This window comes from Podarcis liolepis (assembly GCF_965112155.1).
Source record: "Podarcis liolepis genome assembly, chromosome: 6".
Taxonomy (NCBI): Eukaryota; Metazoa; Chordata; class Lepidosauria; order Squamata; family Lacertidae; genus Podarcis; species Podarcis liolepis.
Genome location: NC_139559.1, coordinates 94,149,265 through 94,171,974, shown reverse-complemented (window position 1 = coordinate 94,171,974; position 22,710 = coordinate 94,149,265). Strand labels below are relative to the sequence as shown.

The 22,710-nt window shown below is 41.2% G+C and overlaps 1 protein-coding gene and 1 long non-coding RNA gene across 4 annotated transcripts in view; both read left to right on the top strand.

The window, feature by feature from the left end:
* Positions 1–22,710, top strand: part of COP1 (COP1 E3 ubiquitin ligase) — a 103,561-nt gene that overhangs the window by 42,219 nt on the left and 38,632 nt on the right. For all 3 annotated transcript variants that reach the window (XM_083507122.1, XM_083507121.1, XM_083507123.1), the window contains exons 12-15: positions 2,149–2,292; positions 12,378–12,486; positions 14,580–14,661; positions 18,343–18,459. In XM_083507122.1, coding sequence (XP_083363248.1) covers positions 2,149–2,292; positions 12,378–12,486; positions 14,580–14,661; positions 18,343–18,459 — 452 coding nt within the window. The remainder of the gene's footprint in view (positions 1–2,148; positions 2,293–12,377; positions 12,487–14,579; positions 14,662–18,342; positions 18,460–22,710) is intronic.
* On the top strand, positions 2,329–7,664 carry LOC310708671. Its single transcript, XR_014527144.1, has 2 exons — positions 2,329–3,652; positions 6,885–7,664. It is a non-coding gene; the product is annotated as an uncharacterized lncRNA (long non-coding RNA).

Below are 22,710 nucleotides of genomic sequence, written 5' to 3'. Positions count from 1 at the left end.
ACCTAACTGCTACCTTTAATTCTCTTCTATTTATATATAGAGGCAGAATAACTGGGACTTTGAGTAGCTCCTCCGTTTTAAAATAAGCTACCATGTGCATACTAAAGGTTTTTCTTCTCTTCTACTCAGCAGATGAATATTGGAAGGCAGTTCTTTATCTCTTTGTTGATTTTACCCCTGCAATGTCTCTGACTCTCAGGCTTCTGACCTTCAAGCAAACTGTGTCATTGGTTAATATGCACACTATTTATATTCTTAGAAATAATTTTAGATAGCCCATTAAGTTTTGCGGGCACATCATTAAATGCTAATTTTAGTATTGACAAGTTATATCTTCTTAGGGAGTGAAAATACAGAGCATGGAATATAACTATTCAAAGCTTACATGCCTAACAGTAGCAAAATCTCCTCAGGTAAGAGAGGATTTTCAGTTCTAATAACATGGACCTTTACCAGACATGGTAATATTTCTCTTTCAGCATCAGAAGGCTGAGAGTATAAATTGAATCCAAGTAGATGAATAGCTGACATCAGTTTAGTTATGCCATAGCACAATCCACAGGGCAAGAAACAGTAGCTGACACAGCAGTTCAATTAAGATTGTGGTACAAATAAATCCATTGTGGTAGAATAGGCTCCTGGTTGTAAAACCCTTTCAGAGTAAGTTGACAAGGAAAAACACTGCGAGGCGATCAAGTGCAGTGCAAAATGCAATTCTGCTAGGAAGCTTCTACAAATTAATCCTGAAAGCATACCTCTCTCCCCTTTAATTTTTCCCTGATCAGCATTGAACTGTAATCATTGTTATTTCTCTGAGGCATTAATCTGTACCTCACAAATGGCACCATTCATCTTCAAGATCAGAACTTGGAGAACAAGTGTTTCTCTTGCGATTGGCACCCCAGGCTTGTAGCTAAGTAACCAAGACTGGGTGGCTATTTTTCCCACTTCAGAGGTGTGGCCGAGTAATTTGGTTCAGTGGAACATTGTGTAGCCACAAGGATGCTTTCTCAACTCACGATGGAGAATGACCACGAAAGACCTGTATGTTTGCAGAGGTTCAATATGTTGTCTCATCCACTCAGTCTGCTGGAGCCTGTTTTCGCATGCAGGGGAAGTCCCTGACTCAGTAAGGATTTGAGACCCATCTCTCCTCACCTGGTTTAGCCAGCCAGTCAAAGCTGTTTCCCGGGGTGTGGCTGCTGTCGTATGCTGACAGCTTCTAGGAGTCACAGGTGAGAGCTGAGTGCAGGGTGGGGGCCAAAGGTGGACAAACGGTAGTACCTCTCTGGCTAAAGTGTAGAATCTACCCAAGTTGCTCCTTTTTTTCTTTCCCTATATTAACATTTAGCTCTTCCAGCTTAAAAGTGGCATTCTCTGTATGGGGAGTGGGGGGGGGGTGAGGAGGTGTACTTGGACTCTTAATTGTAAAAGAAATCCATTGACAGCTGCCCTGCAGCATATTTATTCAAACACCACAGGTCAAATCCTCCCCTGTACTTTCACAGTGTGAGCTGTCAGCTTTGACATTTGGGTATTTGTTAATGTGGAAGGTAAAAAGGAATTGAAAAAAACTGGGGGGGGGGGGGACACACACTGGAGCATCTGCATAAAGCTCTCCAGCTGCAGGAGAACTATTGTGGAACCACACACAGTGGGAGAAGTCAGCATTTCAGAAAGAGTCACTGGCTAGATGAAGGCATGGCTTAACCTGGTCAGGTCAGTGCCAGGTATTCTCCAGCAACCACTGTGGGCCTGCTATGGTGTCATTTTATATAATGCTGAAGAGCAGACAAAGTCAGAATAACATTGCCTTTTCCTACACCATTCCCCCCCACCCACTATTTTATTTTTTTTAACTCAAGGCATCTTCTTGTTTATTTCTCCATTGGTTAAACATCCTTCAACATTTTTAATTAAGTGTATTTACATTTAGGGAGGGGTTTGCTAGTTAATGGTATAGGTGAGAGGAGGTTTCGGCGAACATAGGAGATATAAGGTTTGTTGTCTTTTTAAATGATGCCAATGTTGAAAGTTTTTTTTTATTGTTCTGATAAATTTAAATAAAATAATAATAATAAGCTAGGAATATGCTTTGTTTGGTTTGTGTCTTACACTTTTCTTTCTGGTTGCATTTTTGTTTCTTAGTATTGAGTTTGATCGAGACTGTGACTATTTTGCTATTGCTGGGGTGACAAAGAAGATTAAAGTCTATGAATATGGCACAGTCATCCAGGATGCAGTTGATATTCACTATCCTGAGAATGAAATGACCTGTAATTCCAAAATCAGGTATGTGTTTGTTGCCTCTTGACTGTGATTTGGAAAGTAGGGATAGTTCATATATGGTAATATAACCACCTCCAACCCATATTTCTGATTGTATGTCATTATTCCCGATAAGCACCTATCAGGTCAGTTTGTTGTTATTGGAATTAGCCTGTGTCCTAGGTAACTAAGTGAAAAGCATGGATTCCTTTACTTCCAAAAATGGGCACTCATTTCCATGTTGGTAACATTACTACAGTTTTATTATGAAGAATATAACTCCCACAATAAATATTTATTAAAAGCATTGCAGGCAATCTTGAATAAATGAAGAGAGGTTGTTTAAAACCCTGTTGAAAAACTTGGCCCCTTATCGAAATTGGAAATGGTGCATCTGATTTGAGACCTGCTTATTTGCCATCCTTGTAGGATAATCAGAGTATTGTTTTACTGTGTTCTTCATTGGGAAGCTGTACCTGTCTCTATTTTTGTGCATCATAATGCATATTTTTCTGCTTTTTGAGAAACTGCATTTTATACCTTTGTAAACGTATGCCAGTCTCTTCCTGTACAAATTTGGTCCATCTACCATAACATTTACTTTTGAAAAACCAATCCATAATTGAAATTCCTGCACAGTGCTTGATTTTCCAAGTCCTTGAGCAATTATTTGCAGATCAGAAACCATGCATGGTTAGCTAACAACTGGGGGAAGTACACAGCACAGTGGTGAGAAGTGACTAATTAGTTTTAGGCCAAGAGGGTTGCATGCTGGCCGTAGGTGGAATTAGATCCAGGATAGGTGGAACCAAAGACAAAAGTTTTCTGATTAGGAATGGAGACTGTCCGACTTCAATTTTCAACATGGCTACTCAAAAGGAAGCCCATTGGGTTTTATAGGGTTACTCTCAAGCATACAGAGACCCCCCTCCATTATAACTTACTTAAACCCCTCAAACTATTTAGGGTTCAGTTACTGCTAAAATCTTTACTAAGGCAAAATGCAGGGATTACACAATCCCTTTATTATGTTGGCTGCCTTGGCTGTCAGCCCATTTCCTAATACAGTTCAGGGTGCGGGTTATTACCTTTTAAAGCTCTGAACAGCTTCAGACCAAGCTCCTTAACAGACTGTTTCCTCTTGCATGAATTTGTCCACCTTTTAAGATAGCTGCTGTCTCCTCTTGTGTGTTTTGCTTCCTTCCGAGACATGATTGGTAGCAATGCATCAAAGGATTCTCCATGGCTGTGCCATATCTGTAGAAGTCCCTGCCTCAAGAGTTTAGGTTATCTTCCTCTTTATTTGTGTTCCAGGATTGAAGACCCTTCTAAGAAAACAAGCTTTTGATTCCACTGTTGCTAAATTCAATTTATTGATTGTTAGGTATGGCCCCTTTCCGTTCTTGTTCCATGATGCTGCTTAGTCTGGTAACTGTATTTTTAGTGATGGAGTATTGTTAATTTTGATGTTTGTTTGATATTTTGTCAGCTGCTTTTATGAGACTCATTTTTTGGGAGGTGGGAAGTAAGGTGTGTATGTGTATATATAAGCAATTTCAAAGTAAGATCCCTTCTCTGATTTTAATGGGCTATATATGGCAGAAGCCTACTAAATTATTCTCAGACTGTGGGTAAGGGGGTGTCATACAAAAAAAATCTGATTGATAATTTTTATCAGATAAAATAATAACTTTTCCAATTGTTCTGAAGTTAAATAGAAATATTTAACTTGTGGTACCTCGGGTTACAAATTTTTCAGGCTACAAACTGGTAACCCAGAAGTAGTTACCTCGGGTTGCGAACTTTGCCCCAGGATAAGAACAGAAATCGCGTGGCGGCTGCAGTGGGAGGCCCCATTAGTGAAAGCGCGCCTCAGGTTAAGAACGGTTTCGGGTTAAGAACGGACCTCCGGAACGAATTAAGTTCGTAACCCGAGGTACCACTGTAGGGGAAAACACATTTAAAAGCTAAGTTAAATCAGGAGGACATAAACAAGAGGGAAGGAAGGAATTCTGATGAGATGGAACAATGGGGCAACCAGGTGTTAGGGCAGGCATCGCAAACTCGGCCTCCAGATGTTTTGAGACTACAATTCCCATCATCCCTCACCACTGGTCCTGTTAGCTAGGGATGATGGGAGTTGTAGTCCCAAAACATCTGGAGGGCCGAGTTTGCCTATGCCTGTGTTAGGGACTACAGGTTGCTCACCTCTGCCCTAGACCCTGGGTAATGCTACAGTGATACCAAACTTTTTACAACCTTCTGATAGTTCCAAGGTAAGTCAAAGCAATTGAAATGAATGGTAAGACAGCTTTACCCGCCCTAGTGCTTGCATCCTTCTGCTCGGCAAAGAGTGTAAGCTAAACAAAGTTTTGTACCCTCCCCTGCTCAAGTGAAACAGCCTGCATACCTTGAAAGTACCTTTTATTTATTTTATTTAAATGGTTTACATACACTTAAACTACAATCATCTTTAAGCAGAAAAGGGTAAAAATAATTTAAAACTTAGATGCTTGCTGAAACACAAAGCTGGTGCCAGAAGTTTAACTGAGGGGGCCTGTCAACAGGGAGGGAGTTCCATACAATTGGGCCTGCAATACTGAATGCAAGGCTCATGCTTGATGCAAGCTGTGCATTCCGCCCATGGGGTACCACTAACATTGACTCACTGAAGAGCTCAGTGTTAAGCAATCCTTGAGATATCCTGGACCTGAATCATTAAGGATCTTGTAAAGTAACACAAGAACCTTGAACCTGGCCCAACTGTGTATGGGCTGCCAGTGGAAGCTTTTGAGCACTGGAGTTCTGTGCTGGTGATAGTCTGTCCCCATCAACAGCAGCATTTTGCACCAACTGGAGCCTCCAGACCAACCCCAAGGGTAGCCCCACATAGAGCACATTGTAATCTAGTCTTGAGGTTACCAGTACATGAATCACTGGGGCCAGACTGTCCCAGAATAGACATGGTTGACATATCAGCCATAACTGGTAAAAGGAAGTGTTAGGTCAGGTGGGGCAAGTGGGCATGGCTTTGGGGGAAACAGCCTTGGAGTCAAATTAGGACCTTATTAGTTTAAACTGGAGTAAAAATTATTTATTTATTTAAATTTGTAATCTCATTTATTTTTAGATTCTGTTTACATGATATTAAAATGTGACAAGTGGTGATTAGGCAAATGTAGTGCACCTGCTAAAGAATTAAATTGGTCCTATTTATTAGCACTAGAATAGAACAGAGCATGTTTTCTAAGCTAAATGGTACTTTTAACACAAAAGTAGCTTGTATCTTTTGGCTCGTAGTGTTGATTTAATGCAAGCTGTTCAGTATGCTCTTTGGGGAAATGTGGCTTCTGGTTTTTTGTTTTTGCATGTTACAAACACTTTTAGTTAGCTGAAAGTTGACAAAGATCAGTAAACAGGAAGGAGACTGTTTCAGTCTTGTGATAATTTGATTTGAATTAAAAACAGTATTAAAGGTTTATGGTGTGTGAAGAGACTTGAATAGATGTTAACGGACCACTTAGTGATTACAAAGTACAATATTCAATTTGGATGTTTTCTAATTTCACCTGAGCAGTCTGTGTCTCAACAATGAAACTGCATGAAAGGATGCCAACACACTGTTCTCAAGGGCCTGACATTTCTCATATGTGTGCCCTCCCCCCCCCCCCACCTCACCTGCTCTGAGCTTTCCAGCTGTTCTGTCTTGCTGGAGTTCTGTTCCTCATGATACAGTCTGGGGGGAGAGAACTATTTTGCCATTTCCCCCCCTTCTTCTTTTCCTGCTGATCTATTTTCATAGGAACTGCTATCACTATTTGAATATATGAATCTGCCTTTCTGAAGTCAGACCATTGGTCTGTTTTGCCTGTATTATGTACTGTCAGTGACATCAAGATTACAACTGGAAGTCTGTTCCTAGAGTACCAAGCTATGACCTCCCCGTTAACAATTGCTTGCTTCATAGCTCATCCAGCAATTTCTTCTTGCCTTTGCCAAAGTTCTGGGGACTTTTTAGTTATTTAAAACTTCTCTGTACCTTCAGATATTAAGTAAGAGAACCACTTCTGAAAATTAAAAAAAACAACAACATCTGAACCTTGATGGTCCAAATTGTCTGTTATAATTTATTTACATAAATGTAATTGGGTCTACAAGTATTTTTGCCTTTCCTATTGTAGTTGGAGACAGGCAAGAAGCTAAATATATGTTCAGATACTTCATACTCACTAAATTACTTAACATGTTTAATTAACAGTACGCATTCAAATGCTTTGCTAGAAAAAAATATAGTATTTTCTGATTGACATTGGCAATTATATATGCCATGAACCCCACTCGTCCCAGCAACCACTATGGCTGTTATGGGACTTCCAAAATGTGGTTTACAAGTTTTTATTAGGTGGTCCTTGGTGTGTGTCTATTAAATATATTGATTTTTAAATGTATTATTACTTATTCATATTTTATTGTATTAGAATTAGAATTTCCACATGGTCTGTGGAGTAAAAAGGTTTGGGAACCCATGCATTGCTTGCTTGTGTTAAAGTCCTTCCATTTCCTTTACCTGTTCTCTAGAATGCTGAAGTGTCATGATATCTTTGCAAACATTCTAGGTCTTAATAATAAAAGTGTAAAGGAATACTGGCAGACAGTTGTAAGAGAAGCAGTCTGACACCGCCATTTTCAAAATAAAGCCCTCTTGCTTGGTCTGGCCTCCTCTCCATGGTTGCCCTGGTGCCCACCTCCATCTCCAGGGCATCCACATCTACCCACACCTGGACAATCTCTTCATCCAGTCTCCAACATGGGAAGAAGCACTGCAGCATCTGACCAGCGTGATAGCAGCCCTGGAAGCTCATGGCTTTGTAATCTACTAAGAGAAGAGTCAACTTGTTCCAATGTGTCAACTGGTTTACTTCAGTGTCTTCACATACCAGAGTCTGATCTCCCTCTCTCCAGAGCACATCATAAAGATGAAAGCAGCAGCCAAGCTACTTTTCCCCTGCAAGAGGGTGAACATCAAGCTGATGTAATGGAACCTAGGGCTATCCATGTTGGCATCTCAAATAACCCCAGTGGCCAAGCATCATGCTCAACTACTCCACGGGGCCCTTCTACCTCACCAGTGGGCCATCATGCACAACAAGCAACTACACATCAATGGAACCTCACAGGACAGGGCAGTCTGTGTGTGTCAGTGAAATCGCATATATTTGAAACACCATTGGAAAAGCCTGCAAACACCCTCTAAACCTCTGGAAACCCTTGAAAAAGCTTTTAAAAGGCCAGTTTGCAAAGTCAGACAAAAAGATATCACCAAGGGCAACTGCTCCACAATAAGGAGTATAAACAAGCAAACTAATAAATCACAGACGTAGTCTTTTTCTTTACAATCACTCGTGTATTTGATAGAAGCAACATCAACTCGCGAGTCAACACCCAGACACTGTTTTGGTACAGTGTTTCTTCCCACAAAGGGGCTTAATCATCGAGCTGTACAATGAAGACTAAGCATTATACAATCAATAGCTTAGAGAAATGGGCAAATCTGTCCCTGTATGCATATCTCCCAAGGGAAGAACAGAAAAGGGCTCTCCAGCCTTCTGTTCATTAGTCTTCTTTGACAGTCTGGCAGCAGTGGTGGCTCTGTCTTCCTCATTGCTGGAGGGTGATGTGGAAACAGCAACAAGGGGGATAGACCGGTACCCCAAAGTGCTTGGCCGTGGGTCAGAAGCACTTGCTGGTGCTGGTGTCCTGTGGAGGAACATGGTGATAGGCAGCTGGCTCTTTTTCCTCTTCAGCTGGCCAAACATCTCGGTATGGCTCCACTCTGTCCATAAACACATGCTGGATCTTTAGGCTGCCAGAGCATTTCTTCTCCTGTTGTTGACTACCAGGTTAAGCCACAACCAAACCCAATGATTTTTTATTCCAATATTAATCCATTCTTCAGGTAAGTATCAGTTGTACTAACCTGAGCATTTCTTCATAATTATATTTCCCTAGTAGAAAAGCTGTAGCCTGTTGAATTTCTGACTGCTGTATAGCTATTAAATGCATAAAAACTCCTCCGCCCAGTGTCAACCCTGAACCACTAAATGGGAGGAGAAAACAGAAGCTGCTTAAGCCCCCAGGGATTCCTTTTGCCAGTTGGCCAAACAACTCATTTATCAGTTCACTCATTGGCTAAAAACACTTAACAGGCAGGAGCATCCAGTCTGATTCATTTCACAGAAATTGCTCAGAAGGGCAGCTGTACATTGTGCTGCATAACTTTCTTTCTGGAGGGATCTAGAGATGTACTTTTGTTAAAAATGCAAGGTCAGAGTCTGGGGCTTTGGTGGAGAGGCCAGTGAAGGGCTTCACAGATGCCCTGGCTGAGTTGGCATGCTCCCGTACTCTTCCATGCTATTCTACTCTTATTCTTGGTGATACAGTGGTACCTCGGGTTAAGTACTTAATTCGTTCGGAGGTCTGTTCTTAACCTGAAACTGTTCTTAACCTGAAGCACTACTTTAGCTAATGGGGCCTCCTGCTGCTGCACACCGCCGGAGCACAATTTCTGTTCTCATCCTGAAGCAAAGTTCTTAACCTGAAGCACTATTTCTGGGTTAGTGGAGTCTGTAACCTGAAGCGTATTTAACCTGAAGCGTATGTAACCTGAGGTACCACTGTATAGTGATGAAAGCAATAACTGGGTCTGGTGGCATACAAAATCAATATTGGCAAAGTATAGTTCTGGACTACACTTGCCACAGCAGAAAGCTAGTTATTATTGCTCACATGCTATTGGTAAGAAAACAAACACCAGACTGCTTTGTTCTCCTGAATAGCTAAGTATAATGACCACAGAAATCAACTGAAAGTTAGTGCTTAGCAATTCTGTGTATTGTCCTTTGGCACGCTTCCTTACCCATTATATTCTTTAAAACTTGCTCCTTCTTTCATGGAAGGAACACTCTGTACACTGCTATAAAAATATCTGTGTTCATCTTGGTGGAGCCCTAACCTCTTAAAGAGTTTCATTCATCGCTGCTAGTGAACCACATTATACTGCTTTATAGTTCCATACACTTTCACTTGCAACATGTATTGGAAAACTGTTACATGAACTAGGTCTCAGAAGGCCTATACATTTGTATACAGCAAGGCAACAAACATAGTTAATATCTTGGCTTGGTTTAGGAAAAGCATTATAATGAATTTAAAGCTATAATTCTCAATTTTGTGTCTCACCTGACCGTTATCTAAAGAGAGACAGTTACTATAGCCAGAAATCAGGATATGAAATTTGGGAGGGCACAATACAAAACCCTGGGTTGCTCTCTCCTGTGCTATCCACAAAGCTTCTCTTGAAAAGTCAGGAGTCCCCCTGGCACATTCTGGGCTCTGTCATAAGAGTGCTGTGAGAGGGAGAAATTGTCCCAAATTCGAGAAGGAACTAGGAGCAAACATTGAACCGCAAAAGTAACTTCCTTTCTTCACAACTCTCTGCCTTGAAGACAAAAAGCACTGCCTCATTCACAAGTCTTTTCTTGTTGTTTTTCCAGCGTTGTACAACATGGTGGACACAGTACTCCAGATGAGGGCTGACTCGTGCTGAATACTTAGAAACTTAAGTGTAGCTTAAAATCACATTAGCCTTTTTTTGCAGCCACATTGATCCAGTAGCTCATATAGCTTAAGGCTATCTGCTCTGATGGACTGTGCCTGAGATTGTTTTAACTGGAGATACTGTGAATTGAATTTGAGAATTTCAGCATGCAAAACATATGGCTTCCTGCTGAGCTATGGTCCCTCCCACAACAAATTTCCTATACTGCACTCATAGTACATGAATCATTAGGCTAACTCGCAAAATAATTGACACTTTGAGAGCTGTGTGCAGAGGTCCTGCAAATAGAATGTATGGTTCTTACATGGCTTAAGTTTGTCTGTCTAGTGTGCACCTGAAAATATTAATCTATTTAAGGCTAAATTCAGCCTATTCCAGCATTTTTGAAAAATGACAGAGACCTGAAATCAATCTCTTAAACATAAAGATAACTAGGCTACTGTACTGGCTCTTGTACACACAAGATGGATTCTCCCTCCCCCTTTAATTGACAGGCAAGATATAATTGTATCTGCACGTTGTTAGGTTATTAAGGGCAATCTGCTTTGTTTATCCTCCAATGATACATTAGTCACTATGGGAACCAAAATGTGTAGTGCTCAGGACCTTTACCAGCAATGTCCCCACATCCTCTCTGTACCTGAAGTGGTCTCTGATGGTTGTTAACATGGCTAGGAGTTTCTGGCTTCTAAGCCCACTATCAGATTAGATCTGTGCATTATTTCAAAAGTCAATGCTACTCATTTTTTGTTCCCCCAAAATTCAGTTGATGTTTCTGTAGGTCTTGGGAACTCATCCCACCTTCTTCTTGTCCCATCCCTTAGGAGAAGGTGAATGGGGATGGGGGTAAAGAAGAGAGATTGCTTTCATGTCTTCCAGTTCTGTGTGGACCAATGGATGCAGTACTGAGGCCTACGTGGCTCCCTTACATTTGATGGGTATTTTATAATATTGAACCACTGGTTCAGCAAAGCTTGCTTTTGGCTGTAGCGTTTTTCAAGCTGTTCTTTGTGATCAGCTTGGTTCCTGTAGGGTGATCAAGAGCCTCATTTTAATCATCCCACCCTAGGTGGTGACTGCTACTGTAAAATTCAATATTGAGAGGAAACATGTGTAAGAAGGAGAGAACGAAGAACTTCATCTGACGATACCACCCTAGTCTATTCTGCTGGAATAATGAATCATTGAAGCTTTCAGGCACACACCTGCTTGGGGAAATGGGGATACTGACTTGGGAGGTGCTAATCAGTATAGTTTCCCCCTCAAAATAGTTTGGGTTATTGTTCCCCTGTGTCCACTGGTGATTGAGACACATTGCTTTAATACAGTTACAATTTTGCTGTTAGGAAATGAAATATATCTTGATAGCAGTGCATACTATTTGGAAACTACTCAGTATGTGAAGGAAAGAGACTTGGCTTCAGCCTCTAGATTTCTGCTACATGTCTGTCCTCTCATCCCACAGAGAGGGGGTGGCCCATTGAGGAATGGCACCTGCGATAGAAGAAAAAAGACTTGTAGGAAAGACCCTGTCCTGTATTTTGTGATTTAAAAGTTCAAAAGACACTCTATGCCTACACTTTATTAAACAATTTTATTGGAAAGAGTAAAACGGAAGGATTATGGAAGATCTTCATTATAGTTATAAAGATCTTTATTACTTGCTGTACTTGGTATTGCAGTGCTGCATCGATTTTACTGTGCTGCCCAATGAAGAACTCAAATGTCATCTTTGCTTTTCCTTGTTTTATTGTATTTAAATTACGCTGACCCACACCTTACCTGTACATTCAATTTTATTTCCCCTACTCTTTAAATGTCTCTATTCTGAAATCTCAGATACTGATAATACAAGATCATATGACATATAGTTTCCTGTCATATGGATAAATAACAGGTGACTCTGGTTAGTGGGGTCTGGCAGTTGGCAATAGGAACAAGCTTATAGGTAGGGAGCAAGGATCAGTGTCTTGCTGAGATACTGGACCTTGACAGATCATGGGCAGTTTTATGAACAGCAGTCCCTTTTTTGAAATGTGCTGCAAACTGAACTCCACATGCAGACCCTGGGGGTGATTACATGCCTTTCATTCCAGCGGTATGGCGTTGTTACCTCAGACAGATTTATGAGAGTGAACAGGGTTTTTTCGGCAGTTCCGTTTAATGCACTAAAAAGTAATCTCTGTGGTTTTTTTGATAAGGAAAGAGAAGCTTCAGCTTCAGTTTCTGTTGTTTATTACAATAAAGTTAAATGGAACTCACTGTTTAGTTATAGCTTTATGTCTTCTTGAATTTAGACTGTAATTGGCCTAAAGAAGAATTTGGAATATAGAATGATCAGCACATAAGTAGTGAAAATTGCCTTAAGTAGGCAACAGTTGTTTTTGATAAATAAAGTACCCTGAGCTATTGGAATACTTATTTTGTCATGCATACAGTTGTAGCTTAAAGGAAGATGCTTTCTTATGCGGGGATTATTTCTCTCTTACAGCTGTATCAGCTGGAGTAGTTACCACAAAAACCTGTTGGCCAGCAGTGACTATGAAGGTACCGTCATCTTGTGGGATGGGTTCACAGGGCAACGTTCAAAAGTCTACCAGGTAAAGAAATTCTGTGTTTTGATTCCGAAAAACAGTAGTTGCCGTCAGCTAATGCAAGTTTCTTGCTAAAGAAGGATCTAGTCAATTTCTTTTTCATTTCAACTTTGTCAACATTTATTTGTAAATGCTGCTGAAGTCAATAATAATTTGTGGGTCTAAAAATAATGAGCAAGAGGTGAAGTTAGTGAAAAAGGCAGTGTAGTTCCATTGTTTTCTATAGTCCTTCCTGTCTTAGAAGTGGCTAAGACCATAGTGATTCTGATTAAAAATTCTTGATCTTCTATGGTTGAAGGTTACTTTGACAATGCATGACAAGTATGCATATAAGGGCCTTTCCCCTCTAAGTCGCTGAGAAAACTCTTCTGCATGCAGAAGCTCCGAGCACTAGACTTTCTGCAGGTGCAGGGAGCTGTTGGACTGGGTTAACTAACAGCAGGTGTAGAATTATATGGTGCTGTGAGCCTCTTAACATCTGATCTCAGGGAAATTTGATACAATGGCTTGTTTTGTGGTTTTCATTATATATCATATGATAAATGTCAGAATAGTAGATACTTACAGGCAAAAAAAAAAACAAAAACCAGAGTCTCTTTCCTCTCTATCCCTCCCCCCCCCCCCAGTGGAAAATCAAATGCCTTTAGTAAATTACTATTCTGCTATTAATGATGGAGGATAGAGGGTGACGTTTCTCCTGGCCCTGGGGTAAGGGCCAAAAACTACCCTCATAATTCAGTCATTTCAAACATTTACCAGAAGACCACCATGGGCTTTCAACAAATGACTATTAGTACCTTTCTGTCATTTACCAATATAGGGGAGAGAAATGGGGAAGTAATTGGGGGTGGGGTGGACATTTTCATCCATATATTAAGACTTCTCTGAAGCAATTGCAGATAAGCTAGTTCATGTGTTCCAGTGAATAAATGGCTAGTAGATAACCTGCAAATAATGCATGAATGTAGGAGCAGGAGATGCAGCTGGGGGCAGGTGAGTGTGCTTGGAGTAGATCAGGAGTGCAGAACCTTTTTCAACCTGAGGGCCACGATCCAGGTGGCTGCATGGCAGCAAAGGGTGGGTTGGGGGGGGGGAATGGCTGGAGTTACAGCTGTGACTCTTAACCTATGGCCAGTAGGACTACATTGCAGCCACACCAAAGTCAGCGGTTTCTACACAGGCTCTCCATCCAGGCAAGCAAGGTTTCATTATAACCAGGCCAGGGTTCCAGGGTGTGGACTAGGCAGGAGGTGTGGCCTTGTGAGAGTCCCAAGGCCCATACAGAGAGGGTTGCATTCATTTCCTGAGCATCTCTGGAGTAGGCGTATAATATAACTGCTTGAAATGCCTGCCTGGAGTGCTTACTTTTGAATAGATGTGCATTTGGGTAAGATTCCAACTTGGTGGGCTTCTGCAAATTCCTTTTAGGGCGGGAGGGGGACTTCTTTTTGATTTTGATTGAAATGCATGATATGCAGAGGATATGGAGCGCTTCTTAGATTATTTTCTTCAATTCTTTGGCCATACTCCCCAACCCTTTTAAATTGTTCTGTATTGAGTTGTAAACTCAGTTCTCCAGAGTGTGTTTCTACCTAGATGGAATTAAATATATGTGCCCAACGTTCAGAGAAGAATAGAGTTGTGGAAATGGATCTTTCAGCATAAATTAAATGGCATTCTTCTAGCTCTTGAGAATACTGGTGTCTAAAGAACAGCATATTGCTTTGAACGTTCTACAAGGAGGTTATAATACATACATTTAGAAGCAACTATAGATACTTAGTATTTATTGATTTTTCTGTTTTTAAAAAATGGCAAAAGCCCACCAGAGAGCAGTAACAAGGCAAAGCACATACTTTCATAGTAAGAATAATCTGAGCTTCTCATTTTTGAAGATGCAAATAAGCAGCAGTTAAAAATATATCAGAATATTTGTAGCTCTCTAGCTTCCCTCTTTGGGAGCTGCTGTTTGGGTTTGAGTAGAAACAAATATTCCATCTGAGTCTCAGTAAGTATAGTAAAGTTTCATCATATTAATTTAACCAAAACGTATTTTCATTTATACCTAATAACATTTGTGTTCCTCTTTCTCAAAACAGGAGCATGAGAAAAGATGTTGGAGTGTGGACTTCAATTTGATGGATCCTAAACTTTTGGCTTCAGGCTCTGATGATGCAAAAGGTAAGACACTGATTTTCTCTCTGGGTTCTCCCACCCTGCCTGATGATGATGATGTCCAGTTAATATGCCAAGGCTAAATTCATATGGAGCATCCTATGTAGTTTCAGAAATGAAGGCTCAAAACATCAGTTTTCCTTAGCAGAGTTTGATGATCTTGTGAATAATTGGTAAGGTGCTAGGGGGAAAGGCTCTTGATGACTGAAAGAATGGCTTAGGTTTCATCACAGAATGTTGTCTTAGCCCTGGTACAGATGTAGCATTCCCAGACTTCTAACTATGGTTAGGCAAGTGGAAGTGTCAAGAGCTCATCCTACACTCGAGTAGGACCGTGGCAGAGACACATGCCCGACTGGCACGTTCTCTCCCTCCTGGTCGATCGTTCGGGAGCTTCAAAAGCTTTCTTCAGCCCGAACATCACAGTGACTGATGCCAACAGACATTGGCAAACTTAGGGATCCGCAGAGTCTGCACAGCTTGCGTAACAGACCTCAGCAACTCAGCATTTTGGCTAATCTACTTTATTTACATATAAACACACACGGAATACTGCAACATGGCTCCCTCTCTCTCTAGCATCAGACAGCAAAGAGAAAGAACAAAGGACGATAGTCCCACTTCACAGAACACAGTAACACGAACATCCTGTCTCCGTCACTTCCCACTTTGTGGAGTCAAAACATATACCATCATGTGATAGACAACAATCCCATGACTGCAATCACGGAGCAGGAATTCTAACAGGAAGTGTGCAGTAGGTTTGCATGCTTCCGTCACCTTCCATATCCACCTGAATCCCCCATCCCGTCCCATTCTCTCTTTAACCATAGTGTATTGTTGTTGGCATTGACATACAGATGAAAATAATCCGTTCCGCAAGTCTCTTCGTCTAGCGGTTTTTTTGTCTTGCGAAGCAACCCTATTAGCGGCTTAGCGCTATTAGCGGTTTAGCGGCTATTAAAGGCTTAGCGGCTAAAAGGCTATTAACGGCTTAGCGGCTTAGAAAAAGGGGGGGGGGGAGAGCGAAAAAAATTGCAAGACTCGCAAGACGTTTTCGTCTTGCAAAGCAAGCCCATGGGGAAATTTGTCTTGTGAAGCGCATCGAAAAACGGAAAACCCTTTCGTCTAGCGGGTTTTTCGTCTTGTGAGGCATTCGTCTTGCAGGGCACCACTGTAAATGGATGAACCAGATTCTTCCATAAACAGAGTGCTTAATTCATGGTTTCAGGGATTATGGGCCAGTGTCACCGATAGTTAGCGCTAACGCCATTGTAACACTGATTGTAGTTAAAGGAAGCCATGCAAGAAAGGAAGAGAGCCACTGGACCCATAGCACTCTCTTCCTTTCTTGCTGTTCATGGTTAGGAGGCTAAGAATGTTGTGACTGCATCCAATCCTTGGCCTGTTTCTGTCATTAATGTATGCATTTCTTCTATCACGTTTCCTTCAAGGGAAGAATTTTAAACACTGTTAGCTTAAATTAAATAAAAGCAGTAGAAATATCCACAAAATTGATCCCCTTGCATATTTTGTCTGCAGCTATAGCTACTCCAAAGTAAAATAACAGCTAAATATAGCTTTGAAGTTGGAACTACTTTACAGAATCCTTTCCAACTTATCTGAAAAGAATAAATATATTGCATAGTCATGTTATATTAACTTTAATTCTCTGCTTCAACCTCAGGAGAAGCACTGACAAAATGGCAGGTTAGCCATGTCATTATTCTGAGTGGAGGAGGCAGGGTGCAGTCCTCAAAAACATTTGTATTGCAGGGGTGACTTGGAGCGCTGCCTATTCTGTATTCCCTTTACAGCTGAAATGAGGGGTTTGTCAATGGATGATGATGCTTGCTTAAAAGTGCGTGGAATTTTTGCTTTTTCGGTGTCTAAGCCAAGGCATGTAAGGGTCAAAGTAAAGGATGAAATGGGCACCCACGTCTGTAACTTGCTAACTAGGCCATGATACCCTGCCATCAAATTAGAGTATCATACTACCAGTTTGCTAATTCCCAGAGCAGGTGCATGATGCAACGAGTCATCAACCTGCACATTGTATTTACTTCTGTATGCACAAGTGGGGATAACATAAATGTTTTGAAATGGTAGCATTGAAACCTAACCTAAGGCCCAGGCTCACAAAATTTTATTTCTGAATCTATTGGAACATTAGCTGGTACACTTTCTGTTTCTTATCCATAAGATCTCTCCCTATCAAGGTTTTTTCCTCACACAGAGATGTTAGATCAGTGTTCTCTGGCAGATCACCTTATGTGAGTGCATCAGAATCCAGCTGGATGACAAAGGATCTATTGCTCTTGCTTATAGAAGTCTGAATTTAGCAGCCCCAGGCATCCTTATGCACTAAAATGCATTTATGCACCTGGGAAAGGTTCCCACCATTTTAGAATAGAGGCCTGAAGTGTGTTCAATCCACAATGTGTTTACTGTAAGATGGAATCTCTGTCACTCGAAATACAGGGTGAGTCTTCTAAAAGAGGCCCTATGGAACATGTGTACTCTGTATCTTTTAAAGGACTCGCCCTGTATAAAACAGATTCCATTTGCCAGATTAGGTTGGAAGACATTCCCTTGTAAAGATGATTCCTCCCACTGGACTTGGTAGGCAGGGTCTTCAAAGACTTCTGCTGGCTCTTCAAGGGGGAGGATTTGTCCTGCCATCCCTACCTGCCATGCCTATGGCTCTGTCCAGTTGGATCTTTCCTTTGTGATGTGAAAATCTCTTTGCATGAGCCTTTCCTCTGAGTGTTCTTTCCTTTAAAACAAAAATGAAAAACCTGGTCTCTCCTCTACTATTCTAAGTGTTGGTGTGTCCTGATTATTCTTTTTGTGTTTCTTTTCCCCAGATCTCATGTGCCATTCTACTGCATGTATATCCTCATTCTTTTACCATCCTCTCCCATGCCTTTTCCTGCCAACCTAGCATTTCGAAAGCACGTCAAAGTGCAAGTAGATAAATAGGTACTGCTCCGGCGGGAAGGTAAACGGCGTTTCCATATGCTGCTCTGGTTTCACCAGAAGCAGCTTAGTCATACTGGCCACATGACCCGGAAAAACTGTCTGTGGACAAACGTCGGCTCCCTTGGCCATTAAAGTGAGATGAGAGCCGCAACCCCAGAGTCGTTCGCGACTGGACTTAACTGTCCGGGGTCCTTTACCTTTTTTTTTACCCATGCCTTTAGAACAACAGCAATAATTTTTTCTTTCTTTTGTATGTCTTCTCTTCTGGTGTGTGTGGAGTGTCTCCATCCTCCTGCCAGCTTGCCCCCCCCCCAAGTATAAAACATGTTCCATTTGATAATAAACACAATGTGTATTGATCATACCTTTGAGTTAAATGGCCAATCATTATAAATACATTAAAAAATTATGAGCATCTTAGCAGAACTTGATTTGGGGATAAATGTGGCACAACTTCATCTCAATGCTGGGATTTGATGTTTTGACTTGCCTTCTAATTGCGAACCTCTTAGACTGTTTATGTGTGGATGGGTGTCTCAGAATAGTTGCTGTGTATCCCTTAGAATATTAGTAGTAGGTGTCATTTATTTCTGTTGTTAGATTCCTGGTTAGTGGTAAAATAACCAAAGGGATAAATAAACATTATAGGAAACCGACTGCAGCTTAACTTGCCTATTTTGTTTTTCTCTCTCTTTTTTTCTTCAGTGAAGCTGTGGTCAACCAACCTGGACAATTCGGTAGCTAGTATTGAGGCCAAGGCAAATGTATGTTGCGTGAAATTCAGCCCATCATCTAGGTACCATCTGGCCTTTGGTTGTGCAGGTAGGTGTATGAACTGCCACTTCGTGTGAAAGGGCAGAATCACTTGTGTTTCCAGATTGCACTTGCTAATTAGGCTGTTTGTCTATTGCCAAGCTGTGATCACGGGTCCAATTATGCAGCACTTAGTAACTCTGATCTCTCCCAGGTGACCAGAGGGCAGATTTTATATACTCCTGCAGCCCTGTCTTTTGGTCAGAGAACAGCATTTTTGTAGCGTTCTTCAGAGTGTCATTGGGTGCAGCTACTTCTCCTCACCCTTATTCTTTTGAGGTTTCCCTTCTCCTGAAAAGGAGTTGAGTTTGGGAATCTACAACAATAGGGTTTGTGCGGGAAGAAGCTATCAAAGCTCATAACAGGATAGTGCAGGAGCATGTGTACAAGCCTAATATCCTATGCAGACTTACCTGGAAGTAAATCCCATTTTGTTCAGTGAGTTTGGTCTTTTCTCCAGTTGGTTTGGCAAAGAACTGGAAAGTGGAAGCTTCACACAGATCACTGATGCCACCCCTTCCCAGTAGCTGAGAGCAGCAGCTTAGGATCATTGTGGAAGCAGCACTTCTTTGGTTTTGCATGCCAATCCTTATGGTTGGGAAAGGATGGAAAGAGAAGTAGTAGCATGACGAGTAGGAAATGCTATAGACATTTTTGCCAGCAGTGCTGCTTACAGTGACCTTTCCTGTGCAAGAGGCAGGCTGCTGCAATTCAAGAAAAGCCTCCTGACACTTCCTGATTGAATCAGCAAATCTGCTGGAGAATTAGACTCTCAACATGGCATTGGAACACAAGGGCTGGTGAGCTGGGAGCAAACTATCCCAATAGTGGCTCCTCCTGAGTGGTGCACATCTTAAATTTAGCACTGACTAGGAGTCCTGATTTTGGCAGGGATTGGTTCCCATGGAACCAATTCCAGCGAGGGCTGCATTGGATGACAGTGCTGAATGCACCTTTTAACTTGCAGAAGTCTTCTGGTGGTTCCTCTGCAGCTGCAGTTTCAGCTGCCTCACATTTGATGTTGTATGAGTTCCAGTGGAGGGCAGGTAGGCCTGGCTTGGAATCATAGGCTATTGGGCCAAATTAATATGTCTGGCAAGCCTGATTTGGTCAGCTGATTAGAGGTTCCCTCTTCCCGTCATACGGTATGCTTTTAAGATTCCTGAAGGGTGGGCCCTTAGAATTAAAAAAACTTGCAAGACATTCTAGCCTCCTTAGTCTTCAGCACTGATGCAACAGAAAGCCTGCCTCTTGTATTGTGACATGAGGTGGCTACATAATGCACTGAGCCACTCCTGTAATCAAGATAGATGCTCTGGAAAAGGATAAAGAGATGATTGATCCTTTCCCTCATCGTTGCTCATACCTCCCTAGGAAGATACAGTAATGCCTCATTTTGAGTCCACCCCGTTTAGCCTCCATTTTGTGGAACGTCCGCAGCAAACCTAGAAGTACCGGAACGGTTGCTTCCAGGTTTGCCACACACGCAAAAGCACTAAATCGCACTTCGCACATACGTAGAAGCACAAAACTGCTCACACATGTGCGCAGAGCAGCACTTTGTCAAGTGTCCCTTTCATCGAACGTCCGGGGCTCCGGAACGGATCCCAGACTCAAAATGAGGTATTTTGTATTGAGCTCCTATTAGGACTGAGTTCTCAATTTATGTAGCAAGTAGTAATAGTAGCAAGTAGTAATAGTAGTGAGTACTAGATTTCTATATGTATGGACATCATGTATCCATACACGAAAGTAACAGGTCTTCAATCTTACAACCTTACATACTGCATTTTAAATTTTTTGAGTCAGATCATGGAATGGATGCATCAGCATAAGCTTAAATAGATTTTCATGCTAACTCCCCACCCCCACCCCACTAAAGAGAGCGAAGGTAAGAAGGAAATTAGAGAACAGTGGAAGAAGGAGGTAGGAGAAGAAAACTGGTAAGTCAGTGTTGAAGAACATGTTTAGTAGTAGTAGTAGGTAGGTAGGTAGGTAGGTAGGTAGGAATAAATAAATAAATAAATAAATAAATAAATAAATAAATAAATAACCACCCACCCACCCATCTGGCTGGGTTTCCCCAGCTACTCTGGGCAGCTCCCAACAGAAATAACAACAACAACAATAATAATAATAATAATAATAATAATAATAATAATAATAATGATGATGATGATGTGATAAAACATCAGACATTAAAAAGCTTCCCTAAACAGGGCTGCCTTCAGATGTGCTTATGCTAACACCATTCTTTGGAGAAGTTTTAATTTTTAACATTTGTGAGGTCCCAAAGGTCTTTGAGAGTTAATGTTCTTAAAAACTAGAGATTCTTCCTTGCATCTTTGATGTAAGAAGGGACATTACAGAAAACTATGTGATATGTGCATCCATCAAAGGATTGGATTTGAAGGGCTGACTTCTGAGCAGGAGCCAGGCAGAAAACCCTTTGGCACTGTCATTTTCAATTAGAGTTGTCAACAGCTACTGTTCCTGTCCGATTGAAATGTGTTGGCCATACTGCTACTTTCAGCACAATTAACTTTTGCATCTTTTTGGTATAGAGAAGTCAATTTTTCTTTCATACTGGGCTTGTTTTTCTAACTCATTTGGTGGCGTGGCAAGAGTGAGATTTTTTTTGACAGCAGCTCTTTGAGAATCTTCAACACATGGGCAGAGGTTCACAAGGGTATGCGGGGCCAGTTATGGAATGGTAGAGCTCAATAAGAACTTAGTTAGATACAAAGCGCAAAAAACTAGATGTTGAGGAACGAGACTAGTTTTATATGCGTAGGGATTCTTTGCTACATAGAAGCATATTCAGCAATGTGAACCGTTGCCTGTGGCTGCAGTCTTGACAAAAGATTACCACATTAGTGAGAACTAGGTCTATATCTCGGCAGACATAGTGGGAGGGAAAATGAAAAAATGAGCAGGTAATGTATTCTTTTTCACAAGTGGAAATAGGAAATAATTTGGCACTTTCCCGCATATTAGCTTTGTCTGCCCAGCTTCTGGAATTAAGAGAGTGATGCTATTTTATTTATAAGCCTTTTACCTCTGTGCTTTGCCAGCACTCGTTGCGTGTTTATCTTTATAAATTGTCTGTATTTCTTGGTGGCAATGATTTAGAGGGAGCATAAAAGGGAACAAGGTGTAGAGCAGTAATGCATGTGAAAGCCAAGAATATAGTCAGTGGGAGAAGCTAATGGAACTTCTGAGAGTGAATGTTTTGTTTAGCAATATTTATAAAATGTGTTAAGATGTTTTAGGGGTGAGGCAGTAATTATTGGTGTTACAGGTGGTTTTCACATGTGTAACCGGTCCGCACATGCTTTAAAAAAGTCAGTCTTCATATTCCTTACTTCTAATTCCATCTGGTATAATGTACAGTGGTATCTCGGGTTAAGAACTTAATTCATTCCGGAGGTCCATTCTTAACCTGAGGCACCACTTTAGCTAATGGGGCCTCCTGCTACCTCTGTGCCGCCGCTGCACAATTTCTGTTCTCATCCTGAAGCAAAGTTCTTAACCTGAGGTACTATTTCTGGGTTAGCAGAGTCTGTAACTTGAAGCACCTGTGTCTGGGCATGCATTATCTGGGTACATTTGTTGTTTCCATCTATTTCAGTACAGTCTAATGGTGCACCATATGAAAAGCTAGTAAGAGTCAGAAAATGCTAGCCCTGTCAGTCTCCATACATTTAGGGCATCAAAAGTAGTCTAATCCCAAAGCCAATCTAGAAGCTGAATTTGCAGGGACTATGTCATCCAGGAAACTGAGCTGAAACCTACAGTCAATTTATTTCAAAGGACCTTACTTCGATGTCTGTTCTTAAGGTAGCATACTTGGCTTCACATTAACTTTAAATTGTACCAGGGGTCCATCAGCTGCAGGTGTCATTTCCCAGTGGTCAGGGATGATGAGATTTTACTCCATCAACATCTGGGGTTCACAGGTTTGCCACTCCTGGGTTAGGCCAGCAACTGTTTCCAACTTGCGAAAACAGGAGCTTAGTGTTTTACATTGTGAGAGGCAAATGGAAATGTTTGTGATAACTTTTCAACAGGTTTGTATCTCAGAGCCCTTACACTTCATATTAAAAATGGATAAACAAATAATGGTGTAGAAAGGAGAAAACTGCATCACATTGAATTGGAGGCTCAAACTTAAGGAAGACTGCAAAGTTTATTCAGCTGTGAAAATAAAATGGAAATTGTTTTGCCTACAGCTTTCTATTGGTATGCTGTCTGAGTTGG